General features: G+C 39.0%; 1 protein-coding gene and 1 long non-coding RNA gene across 2 annotated transcripts; one reads left to right on the forward strand and one right to left on the reverse strand.

The window, feature by feature from the left end:
• Positions 1–14: 14 nt before the first annotated feature.
• LOC308672275 lies at positions 15–4,254 on the forward strand. The gene is made up of 3 exons (XR_014027381.1): positions 15–154; positions 387–1,147; positions 4,153–4,254. It is a non-coding gene; the product is annotated as an uncharacterized lncRNA (long non-coding RNA).
• On the reverse strand, positions 1,241–20,619 carry CEP85 (centrosomal protein 85). Its single transcript, XM_081335041.1, has 13 exons — positions 20,531–20,619; positions 17,980–18,099; positions 15,582–16,264; positions 12,956–13,089; positions 12,192–12,309; positions 11,328–11,513; positions 10,686–10,838; positions 10,354–10,508; positions 8,393–8,510; positions 7,456–7,506; positions 7,252–7,359; positions 5,223–5,448; positions 1,241–4,575 (listed from the first exon to the last, which is right to left on the reverse strand). The coding sequence occupies exons 2-13, from the start codon at positions 18,032–18,034 to the stop codon at positions 4,412–4,414; spliced, it is 2,151 nt and encodes a 716-aa protein (XP_081191167.1). The 5' UTR covers positions 18,035–18,099; positions 20,531–20,619; the 3' UTR covers positions 1,241–4,411.
• Positions 20,620–22,650: the final 2,031 nt, after the last annotated feature.

The raw sequence follows: 22,650 nt of genomic DNA on the forward strand, positions 1-22,650 counted from the left end.
CAAAGTCGTTGTTCCGCTAATCGCGAAGTCTGTACTGCAAATGCTTTGCTTTTTTATTATTTGACAAATTCTTGATGCTTATTTGTGTCCCTGGTTGTTGCATCTGCTCAGCAATCCCCCACCTCCCTATTTTCAGCTCGTTTTATTAGCAAAGGTGGAATATTTATTTATTTATTTATTTATTTATTTTTATTCCATTTATATCCCGCCCTTCTCCGAAGACTCAGGGCGGCTTACAAGCTTAGCAGTAGCCTTCATTCTATGTATATGCCTGCTTATTAGGGCTTTCACACACACCCCCAAGCGGCATTATTACAAAGTCAGCTTAATTGCCCCCAACAATCTGGGTCCTCATTTTACCTACCTCGGAAGGATGGAAGGCTGAGTCAACCTGATGGCAGCTGTAAAAATAGCCACGGTGGGATCTTTATTTTACTTGTTTCTTAGGTAACTAGGCTACTACTATACGTTCGCCGTTAGAATAGCGCAGGAAGGGACCTTGGAGGTCTTCTAGTCCAGCCCCCTGCTCAAGCAGGAGGACCTGTACCATCTCAGACAAGTGACTGTAGCCTCTTCTTAAAAACCTCCAGTGATGGAGCGCCCACAATTTCTGGAGGCAAGCTGTTCAACTGGTTAATTGTCCTCACTATTAGGAAGTTTCTCCTTAATTCCAGGTTGCTTCTCTCTTTGATCAGTTTCCAACCATTGTTTCTTGTTCTGCCCTCTGGTGCTTTGGAGAATAACGTGTTCTCTTCTTTGTGGCAGCCCCTCAAATACTGGAACACTGCTATCATGTCTCCTCTCTTTCTTTTCTTTAGACTAACCAAATCCAAGTCCCGCAGCCGTTGTTCTTATGTTTTAATCTCCAGACCTTGGATCATCTTAGTTGCTCTTCTCTGAATTTTTTCCAGACTCTCAACATCCTTTTTGTGATATGGTGACCAAAATTGGCTGCAGTATTCCAGGTGTGGCCTTACTAGGGTTTTATAAAGCAGTACTAATACCTTGCGTGATCTTGATTCTATGCCTCTGTTTATACAACCCAGGATTGTATTAGCTTTTTTGGCTGCTGCTGCACGCTGCTGGCTCATAGTCAAGTGATCGTCCATTAGGACTCCAAGGTCCCTCCGTTGCTGTTTTAAGCCAGGTCTCACCTTATCTGTACTTGTACCTTTGGTTTTTCCTGCCTAAATATTTCGAATCTGAATTTATTTGCAGCAATTTTATTGTTATACTGAGTTTGCATCAATAAAAAATATGTACAATTTCAATAAAAATACATTTTTAAATTTATCATTTAAGAGTGTCATTAGGTCCAACATTCCATGTACTTTGATTAAAAGCAACTAGGTAAACTCTACCAAAACAAAGAACTTGTTTCTTTTTCTTTTAAAATAAATTTAATTTCTTTTGAAAGAAATATGTTAAAACAATGAACACAGTTGTACTTTTTCCATAAAGGAAATATTCCTAGTTTGAGGTTGGTAAAAACATAATGTAGAAATTGTGTAGTAAACAACAATTTCACAGTGCAATCCTTGTATTAAGGGTGTATTTTATAAAAAAGAAAAAAGCTCTACTTTGTAATAAAAATAACCAGCATATAAACAGTTTTTCCTTATCTGCAAGCACAATGAAATATTATATCCCTAAAATATTCCCTATACAGAAACTTCAGGTCAAATTTTCTGCCAAATGCTGACAAAAAAAGCAGCTTCTGTCACAATTTCTGCTCATAGCTTTACAAATTTTCCCTCTTTTTTAAATTAAACTTTTACTAAACGATAGTAGTTGTCAAACTATAGAATACTAGTTATTACAATTGTCTTGCATCTGGAGTGTATCAGCATTTGGGAAATACAGTAGCTGTCTGCAAACCAACAAATGTCAATTACTGTATGGACTATGACAAGGATGTGCATTATCACCCTATTTAATATATATTCTAAAGCTTTAGAAGAATGTCAATAAAGTAGACAAAATAAGTGGCAAAATAAACTTACCAGTCCAGATAGTTTACTACCAAATAGCAACAATTGTTTACAAATGTACTGAATTAGGTTAACTGAATAAAACTAATACAAAAATAGTTATTCAGCAAAAATTAAATCCATGAACTAATTGTAGGAAAGTAAGTACAGAAAGTGGAGCAGTACAAATACTTGGGTTCTGTTTTAATGACGGATGGAACTGAAGCACGGGCATAAAGGGTAGGATTGAAGAGGCAAAAGTAACTTTTGGAAAAATAATATATTTGCTCCCAGCTTTAAGATTAGAACTTTATAAGCTGTTATGTTTCACATGTTTTTTTAAAAAAGAAACATGTAAAATAATACTTACAAAAGGACAGATTGCTTGGGTTTATACAAACTACTACGATATATTATGACATTTTAAACTCTTGGGAAGAACTTGGTGGAGCAGTGGGCTAATGCCTCCTTAAGTAACACCAGCTGCCTGCAATTAGTGCAGGTTCGAGTCCCACCAGGCTCAAGGTTGACTCAGCCTTCCATCCTTCCGAGGTAGGTAAAATGAGGACCCAGATTGTTGGGGGCAATAAGCTGACTTTGTAATAATGCCGCTGGGGGCGGGGGGAAAGCCCTAATAAGCAGGCATATACATAGAATGAAGGCTATTGCTAAGCACATTGGTTTGTGCTTAAATTGTAAGCCGCCCTGAGTCTTCGGAGAAGGGCGGGATATAAATGGGATTAAAATAAAATAAAAATAAAAATAAAGAACTCCATGTTTATGAAGGTCAGCACCAGCTAAAGAATTGGCAGGCATGATTTTAGTTTTTTGTTTATCTAATTATGTTACTTATATATTGCTTGACCCTCAGTAACTATGGGCGATTAAATAACAATCAGAATAGAAGGGTCTGAAATAAAGATTTTGAAAGATACTTAAAATATCATGGGTTGAATCTATATAAGTTAAGAAAGTCCTCCAGAGAATGAGCAGATAGGGAAAAAGTGAATTTCATTCAAAAAAAGGAAATTGGAATACCTAGGACCCTAGGGCAGGGGTGTCAAACTTGCAATGTCACGTGACATGTTGCAACGTATTGTGACTTTTTTTCCATTGCCAGGAATGGGGTGGGCGTGGTTTCGACATGACGCATCCAGCCTGTGGGCCGGCAGTTTGACACCCCTGCCCTAGGGTAATGATAAATACCCACCTTAATTATATGAAGAAAGATTCAAGGGGTTGTCAAAAATAAATTGTTTCAAAGAAAAAATAGCATTGATTACAGCCAGCCTAGAGGATACACCACTAAATGAAGTAGTTTATCATAAGCAATCTGTTTACTAAATTACCCAAATATTCACAAACTTAAATAAATACTACACGCTGGGATTGTAATCAAAAGAATGTGATCAAAAGAATGAAGAATGCTTGATTAATGCTGGCACAGCATTAAAGAGACTTTTCCATATTACAGCCTTGTAGAAAAATGAGCATTAATCTGTTCAGTCATAAGGACAAACCATTTAAATTAGCACCTTCCTGTTTCACAGAAGGATTAGTTTTAAAATCAACCTGTAATTCTATTACTGTGTACAAACCTGATTGCCCACTTTGCAGCAATATGAAAATACAGTTTCTCTTTCCAAAGGTTTATTTCTAGGAGAATTAAGGCATTTCAACATTTGAATTCATACATTCTAGAATGTCAAGTTAATGTTTGCATAGAGAACAGTGATATGAAAATATAGTTTAAAAAGTGCATCTGCATTGAAAACGTATGAACCCATAAGGGCACACTGACATTGAAAGTGTCCATGCCATTAGCAGGGATCATATCCTGAAACCTGGGGAACCAGCACAGGCTTTGGAGATCTAAAACATTTAAGGAGAAATGCAATAATGCCTTCTGCAATTTCATCGTATTTCTAGTTTCAGGAAGGAATGGGGGGGGGGGAATTGAGTACCGTACAAGATTATCTTAGAAATTTCAAAAATCTGTTACCAAGACAGATCTTTCCTCACTGTTCAGAATTCCTTTATCACAGCCAATTCAGTTTTTCTGCCATTTTATATTCAATCCAAACTCATCAAAGCTTTCGCAACCTTGCAGCAATTACATTACAAAGAAAAAGAGTCTCCATGATTGTAGTGTCTGAAAAAATGTTTCTGCCATAAATTACAGAAATGAATGCTGGCAGACACTTTCCTGACTACAGCTGCTAACAGGAATGAGATCCAGAATTGCAGATATACAAAAACATTTTCGCCATACCCTTACTGGCTCGTTTTCCTCAGAGAGCTTTCCTGTCACAAGAACATCTGACTTCCAGTTATGAAAAGCATCTTCACCTCAACAGGTTATAAAGATCTTCTGAAAACTCACCCTGCAGCAGCTTTCACTGATCTACAAACCTAGTTCTCATCTTCCGCTTTTTTGGCCTTCACTGTGTAATGCAGTTATCACCCACATCTTGAGCGTATCTGTCTGAGATAGCAGTCCGCAAATCTTCAATCTCTTTGTGCAGCTGTTTTACATCCTCCAGCTTCTTTGCCAGCGTGTCTGGTTTCGACAAATCTGCTTCTTGTTGAACAGAACAATGTACAGCTGTGAAATCAGAGGAAGGTTCTCAGATTAATTACAGTAATTTTCCATTGAAAAATCAGCATTGGGATTTGGCATCAAATCCCTATAACAGCTATGAAGTTGGGGTTTTTTCTCCTTTTTTGGTTTTTTTAAATGCAGTTTTTAAAACTGTTATTAATGATCATGGGAACCACCTCCAAGTAGTTTGGAGTTAGGTGGATAGTGCAGAATATCACAAATGTAACTATTACATCACAATTTTGAAACACTACACAGGGGAAAAATCTACGGAGATCCACAAGAAGCAATCATGCTTAAATAGAGTGGAGGGAACATTTTATCAGTTAGATTTTACCTAACTTCCATAAGGTGCGATTAAAGAACATCAATTGGCAAGGTAGGACATAAGGGTGTCTACGTGGAGGGCAAGAACAGCAAGTGAGAAAATGTATATGATGACGTAATCATCCAAGTGCCGTGACTTAGGAGAGTTGAGTCAGATTATCAGGACCCAAGTAAGTCATGGGAGGAGCTGCACGAGGGTGTCACTGGGTAGGTGGTGTCATGGTTTGCTGTGGACACCATGCTGAGAAAGCTACAAGGGTATTACAATCCCAAAGTATTACAAACATAACCTCTCACTATGGACATAGGCTCCTATGACTTACTGTGAATGCCTAACAGCAACGACAAATTGGGATCTTTCCCTTGAGCCCGCTGAGTAACCACACTGTAGACAGAGTGCAAGTCCTGTAGGCAGCTGGCTAGTTCACTATGCAGCTCTTGAGTCAGGCTGGCTGTTTCACCTGACAGCATCTGGCCCTGCTCCATCTGCCGGAGATGCTCCTGTAAAGTCAGGTTTTTTTCCATCAGTGCTTGGTTCTGGGCAGACAGCTGAAATTAGATGTAAAAAATCAGGACTTTCAAAAATGTTCCCTGGTTCTTCACTAGTCATGATTCCACAGGATGTTTTGGAACTTGCACATCAGAAAGTACATCTGTATCTTTTCCCTTTAGTTCTGAGATCACTCTTTAGCATAGTATAAGGCTATAGGCTAACCATCACACTGCTGGGAGAATGAAAAGTTACAGCTGCAGGAACAGGATATTTGGTTTCTACAAGGCAGGAAAAACACAAAGTTTAGATTATTGGTGTTTGTGCTACCAGAGAAAATAGTGGTCTTACAAAGAAAAGTGGAAATTATTGTAAGTATTCTGACAGGAGACATTCCAATACATTTATGCCTTGCTGCACAGAACAGAACTTGCAATTTGGAGACAGTTTAATTTGTCATCTTTTCCCCACCCCAAGAAGCAAATGCAATCTATTTTTGATTAATGGGTAAATGAGGTCAAAGATACAAAAAAAAATTTCTTATAATAGGAAAGTTAATTTAGCATACTTTTAATAATGCTCCTTAGATACATTTCAAGGAAGAGGGAATTGGTATAGATCCGTGGTGGCGAATCTATGGCATGCGTGCCACTGGTGGCACGCAGAGCCCCCTCTGTGGGCACGTGCGCCGTTGCCCCAGTCCTAGGCCTTCAGCTGGGTTTTATAAAACCTTTACACTTTACACCTCCACCACCATGTGCAAAAATAGGTTCCATCAATCAATTTCAACTTCTTGTGGGGAAAAAAAAAGATCTTGCAAAGTTGGAATTGATTGATTGAACTTTTTAGTCCCACCCAGTCTGCCGTTACCATCACAGCCACGCCCACCCAATGGGCCATGCGCACCCAGCACATGATACATAAGTGAGTTTTGAGTTGCAGTTTGGGCACTCAGTCTCTAAAAGGTTCGCCATCACTGGTATAGATTGTCCTAGCTTACAAAATGTAGGAGAATGAAGGAGTTACAGGTGCTTTGCATATATTCTATGGATCTTTGCGATTGATTTGTTTCACTTATTCAGATGGTTCGGGACCACAGATGTTTGCAGTCCAACCCCTTGCCTCCCACAAACTATTTAGAGCAGCGGGGAAAAGCAAAATGTGGATTGTGCTGCTTCATCCACTATCCAACTTTTGCTGGATTCAGCTGGAGATCCGCATCTCCAGGAGATCAAAGAATCTCCACCCAGCTTTCTTTTACTACGTTGTTTGTATTATCAAAGAAGAAAATCTAGCAGCAAGATGGCACTAGATGTAAATCACATCTCATAAGGACAACAAAATTGTGGAAACAAGCCCTAGCAGAACCACAACCTTACTTACGATAATGCAAAACACTGATAGTGCATGTGCTGGTCAAAAGACTTTGAATCATGGGACTATATGCACTTTCCAAGTCTTATGTAATCCCTCTAAACTGTGTTCGTTTTTACTCTGAAGTGACAGAAATTATTTAACACATAGAGAGAAATAGCATTCTTTTTAACTTAATTCTGTTTTAATTAAATTTAAATCAAATGGAGTTTTTCCTCTTTGCTTTACTCTTTTCATAGTATGGTCCCTAATATCCTACTCAAAGGCAAAGCGCAGGCATTAATTTGAGAAAAGGTTATGCACTTCTGAACTAATTAGGAGGGAAAGTTCAAATTGGGCTACAGATTTGAACTGAGGGAAAAATCAAGATGGATAAGAAACACACTATGCAAAAAGAAAAACTACAGTGGTAAACTAGTGTGAAGAATCAGACAATCTGATTATTGGAATTGTTAAACTGCCAACATGTTTTTTTTAAAAAAAGCTACCTCTTTCACAGCTCTGCGTAGCTGGTGCGATGCATTTTCCTGCTTCAAGGCGTCTGCTCTCAGAGCCTGGGCTGTACCATCATCCTGGGCAACCTGTTCCTCCAGATCCTGGAACACAAAACGAAGACAAATTGAGATTATGTTCCTGGCTGTGTTTTGTTTCAACTAGAAGTTTCACCTTTAATGCTTCAATAAGGAGCTCACCTTTATTTGTGAAGATAAATGATCCAGCTTCTTCTTCTGATTTTCCACAATCTAAAAAGAATTAAAATGATCAAATGTTCCCATACATCTTCCGGCAGATGTACCTACTGTTGAAGGAATGTGCTCAAAAGCATGTGTTACATTTGTGCATGATCATTCTAGCCTAAAGAACTTGAAAAGTTTTACTCGTGAGGACAATTCCACATACTCAAAATGCTAAGTAGCATAACAGATGGATCCTTTCAGAGAAGATACTTTACTGCAAATCCCATGAAATGTAGCCTTAGTTTAAAATCATATTTGTAGGAAAAGGTAAGCTGCCAAACGTTTGTGTTCACCACAGAAAACAGATATAAACAATATTTATCCAAAGAGAAAGAACAAAGAAAAAAACCCACATCAAATCTATACAATGCTTAGCTTTACGTTATTCTCCTAAAAACATTCACCTCTCCCATAAATGTGCGTCGTATGTGAATGCATATATAAACATCCAACAGAAGCTATACTAAAAAGGCAGTTTAATAATAATTGAATTATTATTAAGATTGACTTAAAATCAGGTTTTCTATAAAATGCACTGAGGAAGGGAAGGGAGAACAAAACTGGGTGAAGAGGATATATAAAGAGAAGACCACCAGGAAACAGAGAAAAAACCTATTTATGGTTTTTCTAAAAGGGTTAAAATAAACTAGACAGACATTCCACTCAAGACACTGGCTAATCTTCCAAGACAATGTGGAACCCAGGTATGTTTATTTTAAGTGAATGTGAGTATAAATTTTGATCCTTTATGGTCCTTTTGAATGGACCAAGTACATCCCAGCCTGATCAATGAGTGTAATATAGAATATCGCTATAAAGAAGAAATGCCGGTCTTCTACTCAATACAGAGTAGACGCCCACCTAAGAGCTCCAATCTCATCTTTGGGGTTACCTTCCTGAGAAGATCACGTTCTTTGTGAAGAGCATCTTTTTCTTCTTTCTCTCTCTCTATCTCTCGGGCATAATCTTCAGGTACTGAGGGCTTCATCTGCTGCATTTTATCTTGTAAGCTGAGAAACAGGAAGTTTTCATTAAACGAAATGAACTTTAGAAGCTGGTCCTTTGAAAGGGGGTTTCATAATTATGTCTCTAAAACGAATTAAAAACACTGCTCCATTCCAAAAACCCGAGCCAATGCAAAGAAACCCCAATGATTGAAGAGACTCTTTGGTCCTGATTCTGTGCATGTTGAAGTTTCATATCTGTGAGAAATTGTCCAAAAGCTAACACTGTCTTAAAGCTATGCCCATCCATTCTCACAATCAAGCCTAAGCAACAAGGCAGGCTCTCTTACCAGCGTTACCGAATTCCCACTCTATTCAAGGAAAAACGTGGTGAAAGCAGGCAATAAAGATGCCATCAAAGCTTGATCCACAGTTTGGTTGCTCCCCCTCCCCCACCCCCCAAACCAAATGCCCTGAGGCTGATTTTTGTAAGATGCCTCAGAAAGAAGTGAGTCCTAAAAGGTGTAATAAATAGGAGGGGCATCCAGTTTAGGGAAAAGCATGTGCTAGAAGGAGAGATAAACACCCCCCCAAAAGAATTATCCTTCCCCAGAGAAAAAAACTCATATATAATACAGGCAGTTCTTGACTTATGACCATAATTGAGTCTAAAATTTCTGCTGTTAGGTGAAACATTTATTAAGTGAATGTTGCCCCAATTTACAACTCTTCTTGCCAGTTTTTCAATGAATCACTCCAGCTGATAAGTTAGTAATAAGGTTGTTAAGTGAATCTGGCTTCCCCATTAGCTTTGCCTATCAGGTGATTATATAACCCCAGGACACTGCAACCGTCACAAATATCAGTCAGTTGCCAAGTTTCTGAATGTTGATCATGTGACCATGGGGATGCTGCAATGGTCATAAGTGTGAAAGTGTGAAAAATTGTCATAGGTCACTTTTTCCAGTGCCATTGTAACTTTGAACTGTCACTAAATGAACAGTTGTAAGTCAAGGACTACCTGTAATATCTTCTGGGACTGCTACGCCCACATGCTTTTTTGACTTTATAGTCATTTTCTGCCTTCCTCTCTCTGGGGAGAGGTATCCATACAAAGTAGGACAAATTATGAAATAAAGCGTCATGCCAAAACAATGCAAATTCTGCCTGTTTTGTACATAGGCCACGATGACACACAACTTACAAAACGGATGGGAATTGTGCCATGCCATTCCCTTCGTCATTTTGATAAATCTGATGGGTTCTGTGAATGCCTCTGTCCAAGGACTATTCGCTATAGATTCATGAGGCATATATTGCTTGTCACAATTGGCATTCAAGGCTCTTTTCTCCTCTCAGTACACTTCCCACCCCAAGAATCAGGAGTGAAAGGGGCCATTTGGCCCGCGTAGTGCAGGAATCCCCATTAACAGGTGAGCTGTCTAGGCTCTGCGTGCATAGAACAGATATCCAACGAAATGGAGACAACCACCTCTCTGGATAAGCAGTTCCACAGTTTAACCGCAACTACCATTAACAATCTTTTCTAAAATGCCAATGAATCTGCTTTCCTGTAACTTAAAAACCATCATTCCATATCCTGCACTCTGGAATGAGAGAGAATAGTTCTTGATCTGCTTCTAAGTGAAGGAGTTTAAAGAATGCTACCGCATCTCCTCTATCGTTTTTTTCCTTAAGGCTAAACATACTTCAGTCACTCTTCTTCATAGGATATTCTCCTGTCAAGAACCTCACTCTTCTTATTCCCACCTCTTTCCCTGTTACTTAGTCTCTCCTGTACGGACCTGCTGTGCTTATTTGTAGGAAAGCTTCAATGCCAAGCAGCACAATGTACTTCTAGTTTATCCTGGAAGCCAACGCTCGTTTCCCCCCACTTTCCTGGTGTTACCTGCGCACTGTGGAAAGCAGTTCCATTTCTTTGTGTTTTTGCACTTCTAGCTGTAGCTCCTTCTCTCGACAGTCAGTGCGAACATCTCTTAGCTCCCTTTCAAGTGTAGTCGCTGTTTCTTGCAAAGTGCTAACTGTCTGCTGAGATTCTTTTAACTAATTTTTTTTTTTGGGGGGGGAAGAGAGAACACACACATATATCAGACTTAAAAGAAATTCCTTCTAGCAGTTGGTCTATTCACAAAGCTAACACGTTTATTCTGTTCAAGCTTGCAGGTCTACACTATCCAGCTACTCTTCAAAGCCGGCTGCATGCAGAAGGTGCCCTCTTACCTGTTGACTTTGTTTTCGATGATCCTCCAATACTGGGAAGTCAGCAATATAGCGTTCCAGAGTCTCAATTCTCTGCTGCTTCTCATGCTTTTGGTCCAATTCTTTTTGGCATTTCTTTTTCAGATACTCAATGTGCTTGTCTCTGGACTTGACCTGCAGGATAGAATATCAGAGGGAGGTAGCAGCCCTTTCGATTATTAATTTCGGACGCAAAAAGGCATTGCCCATAATTCAAAACTATTCAAGTACCTAATGGACCTATTATGTAAAACAAAAGGAAGTGAACCCTACATTAAAAAAATCATACTTTGCAGAAACATAGCTGTGGAACTCAACTCTATATTTTGCATTACATAAAGAGCAGAGATTTAGCTTTCTGCTAAAAACCTGAAGAACTGTAATACTCCAGTCTATCTTTAGTGCAAACATATTGGGAAAATGTTAATGCTTTACCTTTTGCTCCTTTATTAGCTCCTACAAATCACTTCCCATAGCACTTCTTTATTATACAATAGGAGGTGAAATGAATCAAAGCTTGAAGTTTGAATACTAGAAGAATCAAATATCACAAAAAAAATTGCATTCCTATGTAAATAAGCAGATACTGGGAGACCTGTTGGGGCTTCATCCAAAAAAGCCTACCCTTTCTTCTTGTTTCTTCAATTCTACTGTATGCTTCTGTATGATCTCTTTGTGATTCTCCTGGATCTGTTTAATACCAGCTTCTGAGGCAGCCAGTTTCCTTTCCAATTCAATCTTTTCCTTATTGAGAGATTCCGTTTTTTCGGTAAACTGAGCCCGTAAAAATATATTCTCTCTCTGTAGCTCCTGCAAAAGATATTAAATGAAATAGTAATAGCCCAAACGTCTTCTAAAGTCCATACTCATAATCACTGAAGAATTGTTCAAACAACTTTCAATGTGAGTTCAATAAGTACTGGGGACAAGAAGAGAAACACATCAATAGTTGAAGGACAAACAAAATATCGGATTTTCCTGTGTGCTCACCAGAAAATCAAGCAGACTCCAATGCTCAGGGAACTAGAAACACCTGTACACTGTTTTAGAAAAAAAAGCACTCTACATCCCTGTCAGCAGATAACTTTTTTTTACAAATTTTTAGCCAATATTGCAGGAATTAAAGAGCGGCACGTTGGCCTAGAGGTGAAGATGCTCGCCTCATACTCAGGAGGCTAAGAGTTCAATCCTAGGCAGTGGCAGATGTTTCTCTATCAAGGCACAAAGAGAAAATATCCACTGCGAACTCCGCATAAGTGTCAGGAAAGGCATCTGGCCAGTAAACTCTCAGCTCCATTCAGTCACCCTGACTCCACCCCAATAAAAGGGATTTTAAAAGAAAAAAAATAATTGCAGAAATTAAAGATTCCCGAGGGAGCAGCTATAGATCATGTCTCTTCTTCACTCATGCCTCCTCCAATCCCACATTTAATTTAAAATTCTTTTCCCAATAGCATATTTCCAGCACCACCAGTTATAAGGGGTTACCTGCATTCTGAACAGATACATATCTCCATAAGGAGCAGGGTGGCCATAGAGGGCACTGTGGACTTGCATTTCACTTTCTTGCAGTTTCTGCTCCAGCTGGGAAATGTGCTGTCTCTGCCTATGAGAATAAACCCGTGCAGTATGTTAACACTGACAAAATTGAAAGTCTAAAAGGGAACATACGACAGCTTTCAGTAAAATAGTTAAATAGCATTTATTTTTTTCATATTTCTAACTGAGAGCTGGAAATCAATACATGGATTCACAGAGTGATGTATGGGGAAAAGCTAACCGAGAAAGAGTTATCCACCTCCGTAATTCCTCTCATAAGTCAATAAAAGCCAATTAAATGCACTCAAGAGAAATCACAACTCACCCTAGAAGCAAAAGCTTTGTTATCCTAGTTAAAAGACAAGCTACATCTTAGTGTAACCAGAAGAAGCCACGCACGTCCTTTTTAATTAATAGAGAGAAGGAAGAAAACCTCTCTTAAAAATCAGTGTTCTTCCCCAGTAGGTCTTTGACACAGCAAACACCAAAACTGTTTGGTTTTGGGGCAAAAATAGTCTTGAACCATTTAATTTCTTCCACGGAAATAAACAGCCTAAGTTTAGCCACTCATAAGTAAGTTGAAGACTATTCAGCGAAGTTTATTGTGCCTAGGATTACAATGTTTGCTTTTCTATCAATATGAAATACAATCTAAACATTGTTACTTTTTAGTGAAGAAAATCTAGAAAGTAAACTAATGTTTAATTTCCTACCTGTCAATGACAATTTCTTTTTCCAGGAGCAAATTCTCATTTGTGTTGGCAATGCCAATCCACTGAGCTGGATCAAGTGTGTGCAGCGAAGTACTGTTCACCAAAGGATAGTAACAGGCAGCTTTATTTTGCAGCTGGAATTATGACAGAGACAAGGCATGAGATTCAATTCTCAAAGAGAAAGTCAGCGTTAGATATTTCTTCGGGGAGGGGGGAAGGAAGGTTATGTTTATATTTATATATATATATGCATGTGTAAGGGACGCGGTGGCTCAGTGGGTTAGGACGCTGAGCTTGTCGATCGGAAGGTCGGCAGTTTGGCGGGTCGAATCCCGAGTGCCGCGTAGCAGAGTGAGCGCCTGTTACTCGTCCCAGCTTCTGCCAACCTAGCAGTTCGAAAGCACGTAAAAATGCAAGTAGAAAAATAGGGACCACTACAGTGGGAAGGTAACAGCGTTCCGTGCGCCTTTGGCGTCTAGTCATGCTGGCCACATGACCATGGAGACGTCCTCGGACAAGCGCTGGCTCTTCGGCTTTGAAACGGAGATGAGCACCGGCCCCTAGAGTCGGAAACGACTAGCACGCATGTGCGGGGGAACCTTTACCTTTACCTTTATGCATGTGTTAAATATTTGTCAAGTCATTTGAATATGCCTTGCTATATGCCTTGTATGTATATATATATTTCTCTCCTCCATGTGTTAAAACATGGAAATTCTTATTTCAGTCTACATCCAAACACCATCAGGCATATATAATCTCTCAGACATAATTTCACATCATTGTGTGCCACTATAAAGCACCAAACAATTACCTTGCATATCTAGAAGATAATGCATTTTTATATGGCAGGGCTCCTTCAAACAAGTTAATAAGTCACTCCGTCCAGAAAATAAAAGTCAACAGCAGCAACATTTAACTCAATAAAGCAATCTTGAATTCATTTGAACTACATCTAATTCTCAATAGTTCGGTTCTGGCTTATTAATGTTGCATTTGGGCTGACATAAATAATTTCTTTTTTAGTCTTTATTGATCGTTGATTAGCCCTTGGGCCATATCAAAGTGCAAAGTTCCAGCAACAAATTGTTACTAAAATTTGATAAAGGCAATTTAAAATGGAATTAAAATAAAATAGAATTTAAGATGAAATTGTAATAAAATACAATCTAAAATGAAATTGTAATAATGTACAATAATATAAATAATATCATTAATATGGCTCTGGACCGATCACTGGATTTTGCAGGTGAATGTTCCTCTTAGCTGAATCTATCTATATATGAAGTTGGCTAAAATAATTACTGTACAACACTGTAAAAGAAGTCTATATCCAATTTCCAGTGATGCACTCTTGATACTATTTTATTAACATTTGAAGTGATTTTTTTTTCAACCAAGGGAAAGTCTAAAAGGGAACATATGACAGCTTTCAGTAAAATAGTTAAATAGCATTTATTTTTTCATATTTCTAACTGAGAGCTGGAAATCAATACATGGATTCACAGAGTGATGTATGGGGAAAAGCTAACTGAGAAAGTTATCCACCTCTGTAATTCCTCTCATAAGTCAATAAAAGCCAATTAAATGCACTGATTTGTTGTTTGATTATCTTTTCCAGAATCTTCCCAGGTATTGAGGCCAGGCTGATAGGTCTGTAGTTTCCTGGATCTATTTTTTTCCCTTTTTTGAAGATGGGAACTATATCAGCTCTCTTCCAGTCCTCTGATAGTTCCCCAGTGCTCCAGGATCTTTGAAAAATATAGTTCAGTGGTTCTGAGATCACGTCTGCCAGTTCCTTGTGAACTTTGGGGTGTAATCCATCTGGTCCTGGTGATTTCAACTCGTCTAGGCTGACAGGTGCTCACTTACCATTTTCTTGCCTATCTTAACTTGTGTTTCTATTCTGTTTTTTATGGCACTGGTTTTGGTAGGTTGGACTGTTTTTTCCCTTTGTGTAAAGACAGATGCAAAAAACGAGTTAAATAGTTCTGCTTTATCCCTGTTGCTTGTCACTTTCTTGCCACTTTCCCCCACTAATGGACCAATCATTTCCTTAACTTTTTTCTTGTTTTTTTATATGTTGAAAGAAGCTTTTTTTGTTATTTTTGACTTTGGTTACAAGCCTTGGTTCATTTGAGCCTTAGCTTCCCTCACTTCATCTTTGCAGGCACGGGCTATTTGCTGATATTCTGCCTTAGTTATGTGCCCCTCTTTCCACTTCTTATACTTGTCCTTTTTATCTTGTATACTTGTATTTTTTTGTTGATTCGTGTTTAATGATATTTTATTGCCCATATTACCTGCAACCTCTCCTTGAAAATGTGCAGCGCCACCACTTTTCAAAAGCCTATAAAGCTAAATCTACAGCATAGTAGTACTGTAATAACCGTTAAGTCCTTGTTTTCTTTCCTAAAGGTTTGATTCTGCACTTAGGGGATTATTTCTCCAGAGCATAATTAGGCTTTTAAATTAATTAATACTTCTAAGGACTTTCCTCCATCAGCATTTGCTCTCTTTGAATTATATGCAACAGCATTAGCTCTGGTCCACATACTGATGAGCCCTAGCAGAAAAGTTACAAGGAGAAAACCTACACATGCAGACAGAGGTTAAAATAACTTACATGCATCTGTTCAAGTTGCAGTCGAACACAATCCAGATGTTTCCAGGCACTGTGTGCACAATTCTCATGTGGATGTAGTGTACAAGCTTCCTGCTTCGATGTCTGAGATTCAGCAGCCAAAAGGGTGGAATACATACTAGGAGCATTAAGTCCCAAGGATACTTGCTTTCCACAGACTCTGTTGGGATCTGTTGAGCATTTAGTATTCTGCAGTATTTTATTGGATTCTTTTTCTAGGCCAGCAACAGTGCTATTTGAAGTGCCCGGAGTGTACATCTGGAGTTGGGACCAAGGACCAAGAGAATGCCTATCCAGAAAAGCAGAATGGGTAACTTCAGCATCTAGGCTGATAGGTTTCTGAACACATTCCACACCTGACTGACCAGAACTACCAAACAAGGATTGATTGCAACCATTTTCTGCCGAAGTCTGATTCAGACAAAGAGAATTCCGGCTGATCACCTGGGATTGCCTCAGAGTATCAGAGTCATAGCTGGACATCAGTCCTCCTGTGTCACCCAGTGAAGTTGGCAGGGAGGACGCCAAAGTGGTCTGAGGACTGCTTGATTCACTTGCTAGACAAGGTGATCTGTCCAATGTGGAGGGCATGACATGAGCTGTAGGAATGGCCACCTGGGTTTTGATGGGTTGAAATGAAGAACCATAGTTGAGATTGCTAGATGCTAGAAAAGAAAAAGAAAAACAATCCGGGAATTAAAAACAAAACTTTACAGACCAGCTGATAATTCATTTACCCTGGCTTTTGTATGTAGAAAATTGCTCAGAATAGATAATTACTGCTTATAGTAATTATAATAATAATAGTTAGCTTTCTTAATGTCAAAAGTGTTATGACTAATAATAAAATTTAATAAATAATAATAATTTAGACAGGCAAAATTTAATAAATTTAATAATAATAATTTAGACAGGCAATCAGATTAAGCCTTTAAGATTAAATGAGACTTTGTAATCATGTAGCATTCTAGTTACTCATAAAACACAAAGCTTTAGAAAATGTCAAAACTTACTTAGGAATCAGGAACTGAGATCTTAATTATATTCTCATCCACTGAATTGAAATCCTCACTTCTTTCAAATATATAAAGGAACAGGCTGCTATTCCAAGGAAGCAGTTAACTAGTTACTGTTATGAAAATGCAGTAAATGGTTCTATGTTGGCATCAGGCTCTTCTGAAAACAAGGGTATGTTTTTGCCAATCATTATATGGGATAAGGAGGAGCTGACTGCAGAAAATACTGACATAGGAATACCAGAGCTAACTAAATGGATGTATGAAGTTATTCTTAGCAACTCTCAGATTTCAGTACAGGAAAAACAACAGCAGCTATGCTAAACTGCAAGGAGCATGGTGTTCTCACAGTATTTCCCTCTCACGAGATTCACCATATGAATTTCAAATGTATATATAACACCAAATCAGATTATTAAGAATGCAAGTTGATTGTGAAGTTAACTTCAGATAAACTGCTAAAATCCATTTTAAAAATGTGAGAAAAATGGATTGATCAAAAATTTGTCCAAGAAGGCAATGCAGAAAAGTAGCTTAGTGCTCTACATTTGTTAGAGAAAGGCAGTTTGATCTAGTGCAGGGGTAGGCAACCTCGGCTCCTTTATGACTCATGGACTTCAATTCCCAGAATTCCTGACCCAGCTTGGCTGGCTCAGAAATTCTGGGAGTTGAAGTCCATGAGTCATAAAAGAGCCGAGGTTGCCTACCCCTGATCTAGTGGTTAAGATACTGGACTAAGAACATGGAAACCTGACTTTTAATCCTGCCACACAAGCCAATTGGGTGATCTTGGATCAGTCATTCCCTCTCAGCCCCAGAAAGAAGGCAATGGCAAACCATTTCTGGGGGAAAAATTGTCAAGAAAACTGCATGAACTTACTGGTGTCAATTCCAGGAATCAATTCTAAGTTGAAAGGAAAAACAAGCAAAATTTGTGGGGGGGGGGGACGCTAAATAATACTTCCTGGGAAGAATATCCCTGGCACTAAGTAGTACTTGCTCCTTAATGTCTAATAGTATTTGGAGAAAGGCATCCAAATATTTAAAAAAGGCTAGCACATGCAGAAGGAGACAATGCTTTTAGAGACTTAGTTGTACACATGAAATTAAACTGCCTTTCAGATCTCCATGCCTTAATAATATATGGAGGAGACAGAATTGTGAGGATGAATCTCCGAATGTGATCTACCTAACTGATCAGACTAATCTGTAGTAACCTGCACAAACTGTTGGGGCTGTTCTTCAATTTATTGGTCCTCACTGAGTGCATTATTTATCTCAAGATTTTTACAATTTCATCTAATAAGGGGAGTAAAATAAATTAAAGGGATTCTAAGAATTAAGGGATTAAAGTGAAATTTTACCATCATTATTGCTTGATGAGGGAACTCCAATAAATGTTCCGCCAGAGGCAGCCATTCTTGATTTTTGATAAAAGGTTCTCTCTAGAACCACAGATCGATCTGGAATTTTCAGATTGGTACCTAGGGAGTTGAACGTAAGAGCAACACTTGGATAAATATAAAAAGCTAACAATCTTCCTGAGTCAAGCTTCAATTCTGGTAACTGTTTCATAGATTTCTGTTTGGATCTGTTCTTCAAAGCTATGATGCAATCAGACCAAGGTCAGGGCAGCTGAATCAAAGCACTCCAACTGGTCTGAAACCTTCCCAAAATCTCATGTATGTCCGGAAGACACTTTCACTAGGATGCTTTTATTAATGTACAGAACTCAAAAAGTCTTCAGGAAGGCTACATATCAGCTGACTTCTGAATTAAATTCTGGTCTGCTACTCCGCAACAGAATTTGTAGATGATAAAACCCTGGCTCATAATTTTGCAATCACATTAACAGAGAATAGCAAAACATGTCAATATGCAATAGCAAACATCATGAGCCAAGGTATTTGTTTAGTGTCCTGTTTTTTAAAAATGGCTAAAATTGTGTCAGTTTATAAAGACCAACAGATTTATTGTATCATTATCACAGCTTTTTTCCTCCCAATGCAATTTACTCAGTATTATACCTTGTGGCAACACTTTTGGATTCTTTCCCCATTATTCAGCTAATTATATACAGATTACTTATTTCTCTCAACTAAGGATGAACCTTTCATGAATCTGACAACATAGACCTAATCCATGAAAGGAAGGAATGAGTAAATATTGCTTGTATATTATCTATATAATTGCCAGAAAAATTTGTTGTCTTCTGTTCTTGTTTGACCCTGCAATTCTGTCCAAACTTAGTCGGAATTAAATCCTACTGAACTTGAAAAAACATTTTTATTATTATTAAATTTGTTTGCTGCCCATCTCACTCTGGGCCACTTTGAGTGGCTTACTGGCTGTGTTCATAAAACACATTGATCCAATTACTGAGTTCACACTGCTACAATATAGTAAACTAGCATTTCTCACAGTGTGCTCCTAGGGATACCTAAGACTCTTCCAGGGGGTCTGCAAAGTCAAAAAAATATTTTAACTCTGGTTTAATTTCTAATAAAGTGCATACAGATAGATATAAGCTACCTAAATAAAACTCTTTCCAGTGATTTTTTTAAGAATGTAAATTGGGTCCTGAGACCAAAATGTTTGAGAACCACTGAACTAAACATCAAATAATCAAAGTACTTTTATTGCCCCAATCAACAAAAAATAAAGCTTAGCTCCTACAGTGTTATATAAATTAACACATGCTGTGTGAACCTAGCCACTGAATAATTCAAGTTTCATAATACATACTTATTTGGAGTATCTTCTATGGACCCAGAAAAAGTTGAGTGGGGAGTGGGGAGGGGAGACCAGAGCAATAGGATGATTGTGGGGAGAAAAACTATAAGGATTTGATTTGGGAAAGAAAAGTAGTATATACACATATGGCCATATTTTTAGCTCTTTTTATGTGTTTAATTTTGTGCTACAGCCAGAGTTTGCTGGAATTGAATGGCCTATACATTTAAATACAATAAAATAAAGACAGGTAGACCTCAACTTACAACTATTCATTTAGTGACCATTCAAAGTAACAATGGCCCTGAAAAAACTGGCTTATGACCATTTTTCACACAACTGTTGCAGCATCCCCACGGTGACATGATCAAAATTCAGATGCTCGGCAACTGGCATGTATTTATGACAGTTGCAGTGTCCCGGGATCATATGATCACCTTTTGTGACCTTCTGACAAGCAATATCAATGGGGAAGCCAGATTCACTTAACAACCGGGTAACTAACTTAACATCAGTTAACAACTGTAGCATGAAAGATCATAAATGGGGCCAAACTCACTTAACCACTGTCTCCCTTAAAACCACAGAAATTTTGGGCTTAATTGTGGTCGTAAGTATAAATCAGGGGTCTTCAAACTTGGGCCCTTTTATGACTTGTGGACTTCAACTCCCAGAATTCCTCAGCCAGGCACGCTGGCTAAGGAATTCTGGGAGTTGAAGTCCACAAGTCATAAAAGGGCCACGTTTGAAGACCCCTTGTATAAATCATTCGTTCATGGCATTGTTATACCAGGAGTAGCTCTCCAACGAGCTTGATGGCCCAAGTTGGGGACAAACTATGTTTGTGTGTGTGTGTGTGTGTGTGTGTGTGTTGTGTGCTTCCCCAAAGCAACCTGTTGCGTTGGGAAAAAGAGCACCAGCTCTTCTAAGCACCAGCTCTGACCATGCTCCAAACTAAGCAGCTTTCCCCAACCTGGAGCCCTTTTGACCCATCGGACATCAATTCCCGTCACCTCCAGACTGAAAGCCCAGGCTAGGAAAGATGGGCACTGTAGTTCTCGCCGCCCCCCAAGAAAAGAAAAAAAGGATGTCAATTCCAGAAGCACCGAGGGGAGGAAAACGAGAAACTCTTCAGGGCTGGAACTTTTAAACCAGAAGGAGAAGATAACTTTTGATTATTACCTCCAAGGGACCCTCGCGCCTCCACTTAAGAGAACTTTAAAAGATTAGCGACCACCGCCAGCGAAATACAGAACGGCTTTAAGCCTGCCAGGACTCGTGGCCACCGCGCGTGCGCGGCAACCGTTGCCAGCAGGAGGTTTACGACATCCCTGGCGCGCGAGGGCCGTGAACAGCTCGCGGCGTCCGGCCCGCTGTCTCTTTATTGGCCTTCAGCTTCACATTAGAACTGGCTGTGGTTGTCCAATGGAAACTCTCTTCAGTCATTAGCCCCGCCCCTCCGCCCCAATTCAAATTGAGAGCGGAAGAAAATTGTTCCCTGCCGCTGGCCGTAGGAAGACTGTAAGTCGGGGGTTTTCAAACTTGGCCCTTTGTGGACTTCAACTCCCAGAATTCCTTAGCCAGCGTGCCTGGCTGAGGAATTCTGGGAGTTGAAGTCCACAAGTCCTAAAAGGGCCAAGTTTGAAGACCCCCTGCTGTAAGTCCTGTAAGAACTGGCCGAGGTTGTTTAGGTGGTGATGCTGCTCTCTTAGGACGGGGTGAGATGGTATGTATGACCGAGAGTCTGTTGCTTGATGAACTTCACTCTCCTCTGTCAGTGCCATCAATTTTTGCTGGACAAAAGGCAGAACAGCTAAACAGTTAAAAAGGGGCAGTGGGGTGACAAGGACAAGGGTAAGAGGGGTTTTGGGGTGGAAGGAGGTCTATAGATGAGTGATTCCGTTAATCTGAATTAGTAGGCTTTTATTCTGCCTGTCTATAGAATAAAATAGAATAAAAACTTTATTGTACCTTTAAATGTATATTAATCAGCATACATTAAAATGAAATTTCGTTGCATTCAGCTCTCAAAAAATATCCATATACACATACATATAAAACAGAAATATCACAGTCTAGTTTGAATGTATACATATACATGGGGGTGGGAAATCTTGCAAATATACAAAACGGATGGCATAGGATCAAAGCTGTTAGAGAATCTAGTAGATCTGCTAGAAATACTTTGAAACCTCCTCCCAGAGGGGAGCAACAGAAACAGACCCTGAAGTGGCTGTGTGGAGTCTCTAACAATGTTTCGAGCTCTAAGCACATAACGCTTATAAGCAGTAACCTGAATAATGGGAAGCGAGCTTCCTTTGATCTTCTCAGCTGTTCTTACCATTCTCTGTACTGACCTTCTATCTGAGGCAGTATTACTACCAAACCAAAATTGATGGAATTTGTTAAAACACTCTAAATCATGCCTCTGTAAAAAGTGGCCACGACAGAAGGAGAAAGATGTGCTCTCCTCAACAGACACAAGAAATGCAAACACTGGTTTGATAATGTATGAAGAGACCAAGTTAGTTTATTAGTTGGTTGAGAAATTCTGGGAGTTGAAGTCCACAAATCATAAAAGGGCCAAGTTTCAAGACCCCTGTTACAGATTATTAAAGTACATAAGATTTGGGGACAACAAAGAAACAATGCGAACAAAATATGCTGGTGTTTTTCAAGCCAGTTATGATAGCGGAAGATGGCTTTGTACATACAAGAAAATTCAGTAAGTAAACTTAGCTTGTTGTTTCCATAGAAGTTCAATCTAGAACAAAAGGATTTGCGAGATGTGATGCTGTGCTTATTGTAGACATGCTATTTTGCTGAGGACAGTTCTCGTCTATAAATGTTTCTTCTGTACAAATTCTATTGATTGTATTCAGCTGTATTAAATGTAGCTAGTTTAAAATAAATATAATTGTTATCCTGGCTTGATTTAGAGTGCAGTTATGATGCTACTTAAAAGTCATCTGTGTTCATAACATTTCCCCCTGCCCCATTGCATTTCCGTGGTATAAAATATAGAGCTGCCATTACCCAAAGCTACAGGACAGTTTTGAGAGCAATGGACATTAAATCTGGAGATGCTGATTGTAGCTCCTCCGACAGATATGTTGAAGAATGTTTAACATCTTGAATGATTGAATACAGGTAAGTTCCAAGTTTATTCTTGCTGAAGAACCAACATGGCCAAAGAGGAAGAGAAATCGATCTAAAGCAAGGGTTTCCAATCTTGGCCACTTTAAGACTTGTGGACTTCAACTCCCAGAATTCCTCATCCAGTCATGCTGACTGGGGAATTC

The sequence above is a fragment of the Vipera berus genome (genome assembly GCF_964194415.1).
Source record: "Vipera berus genome assembly, chromosome: 9".
NCBI lineage: Eukaryota > Metazoa > Chordata > Lepidosauria > Squamata > Viperidae > Vipera > Vipera berus.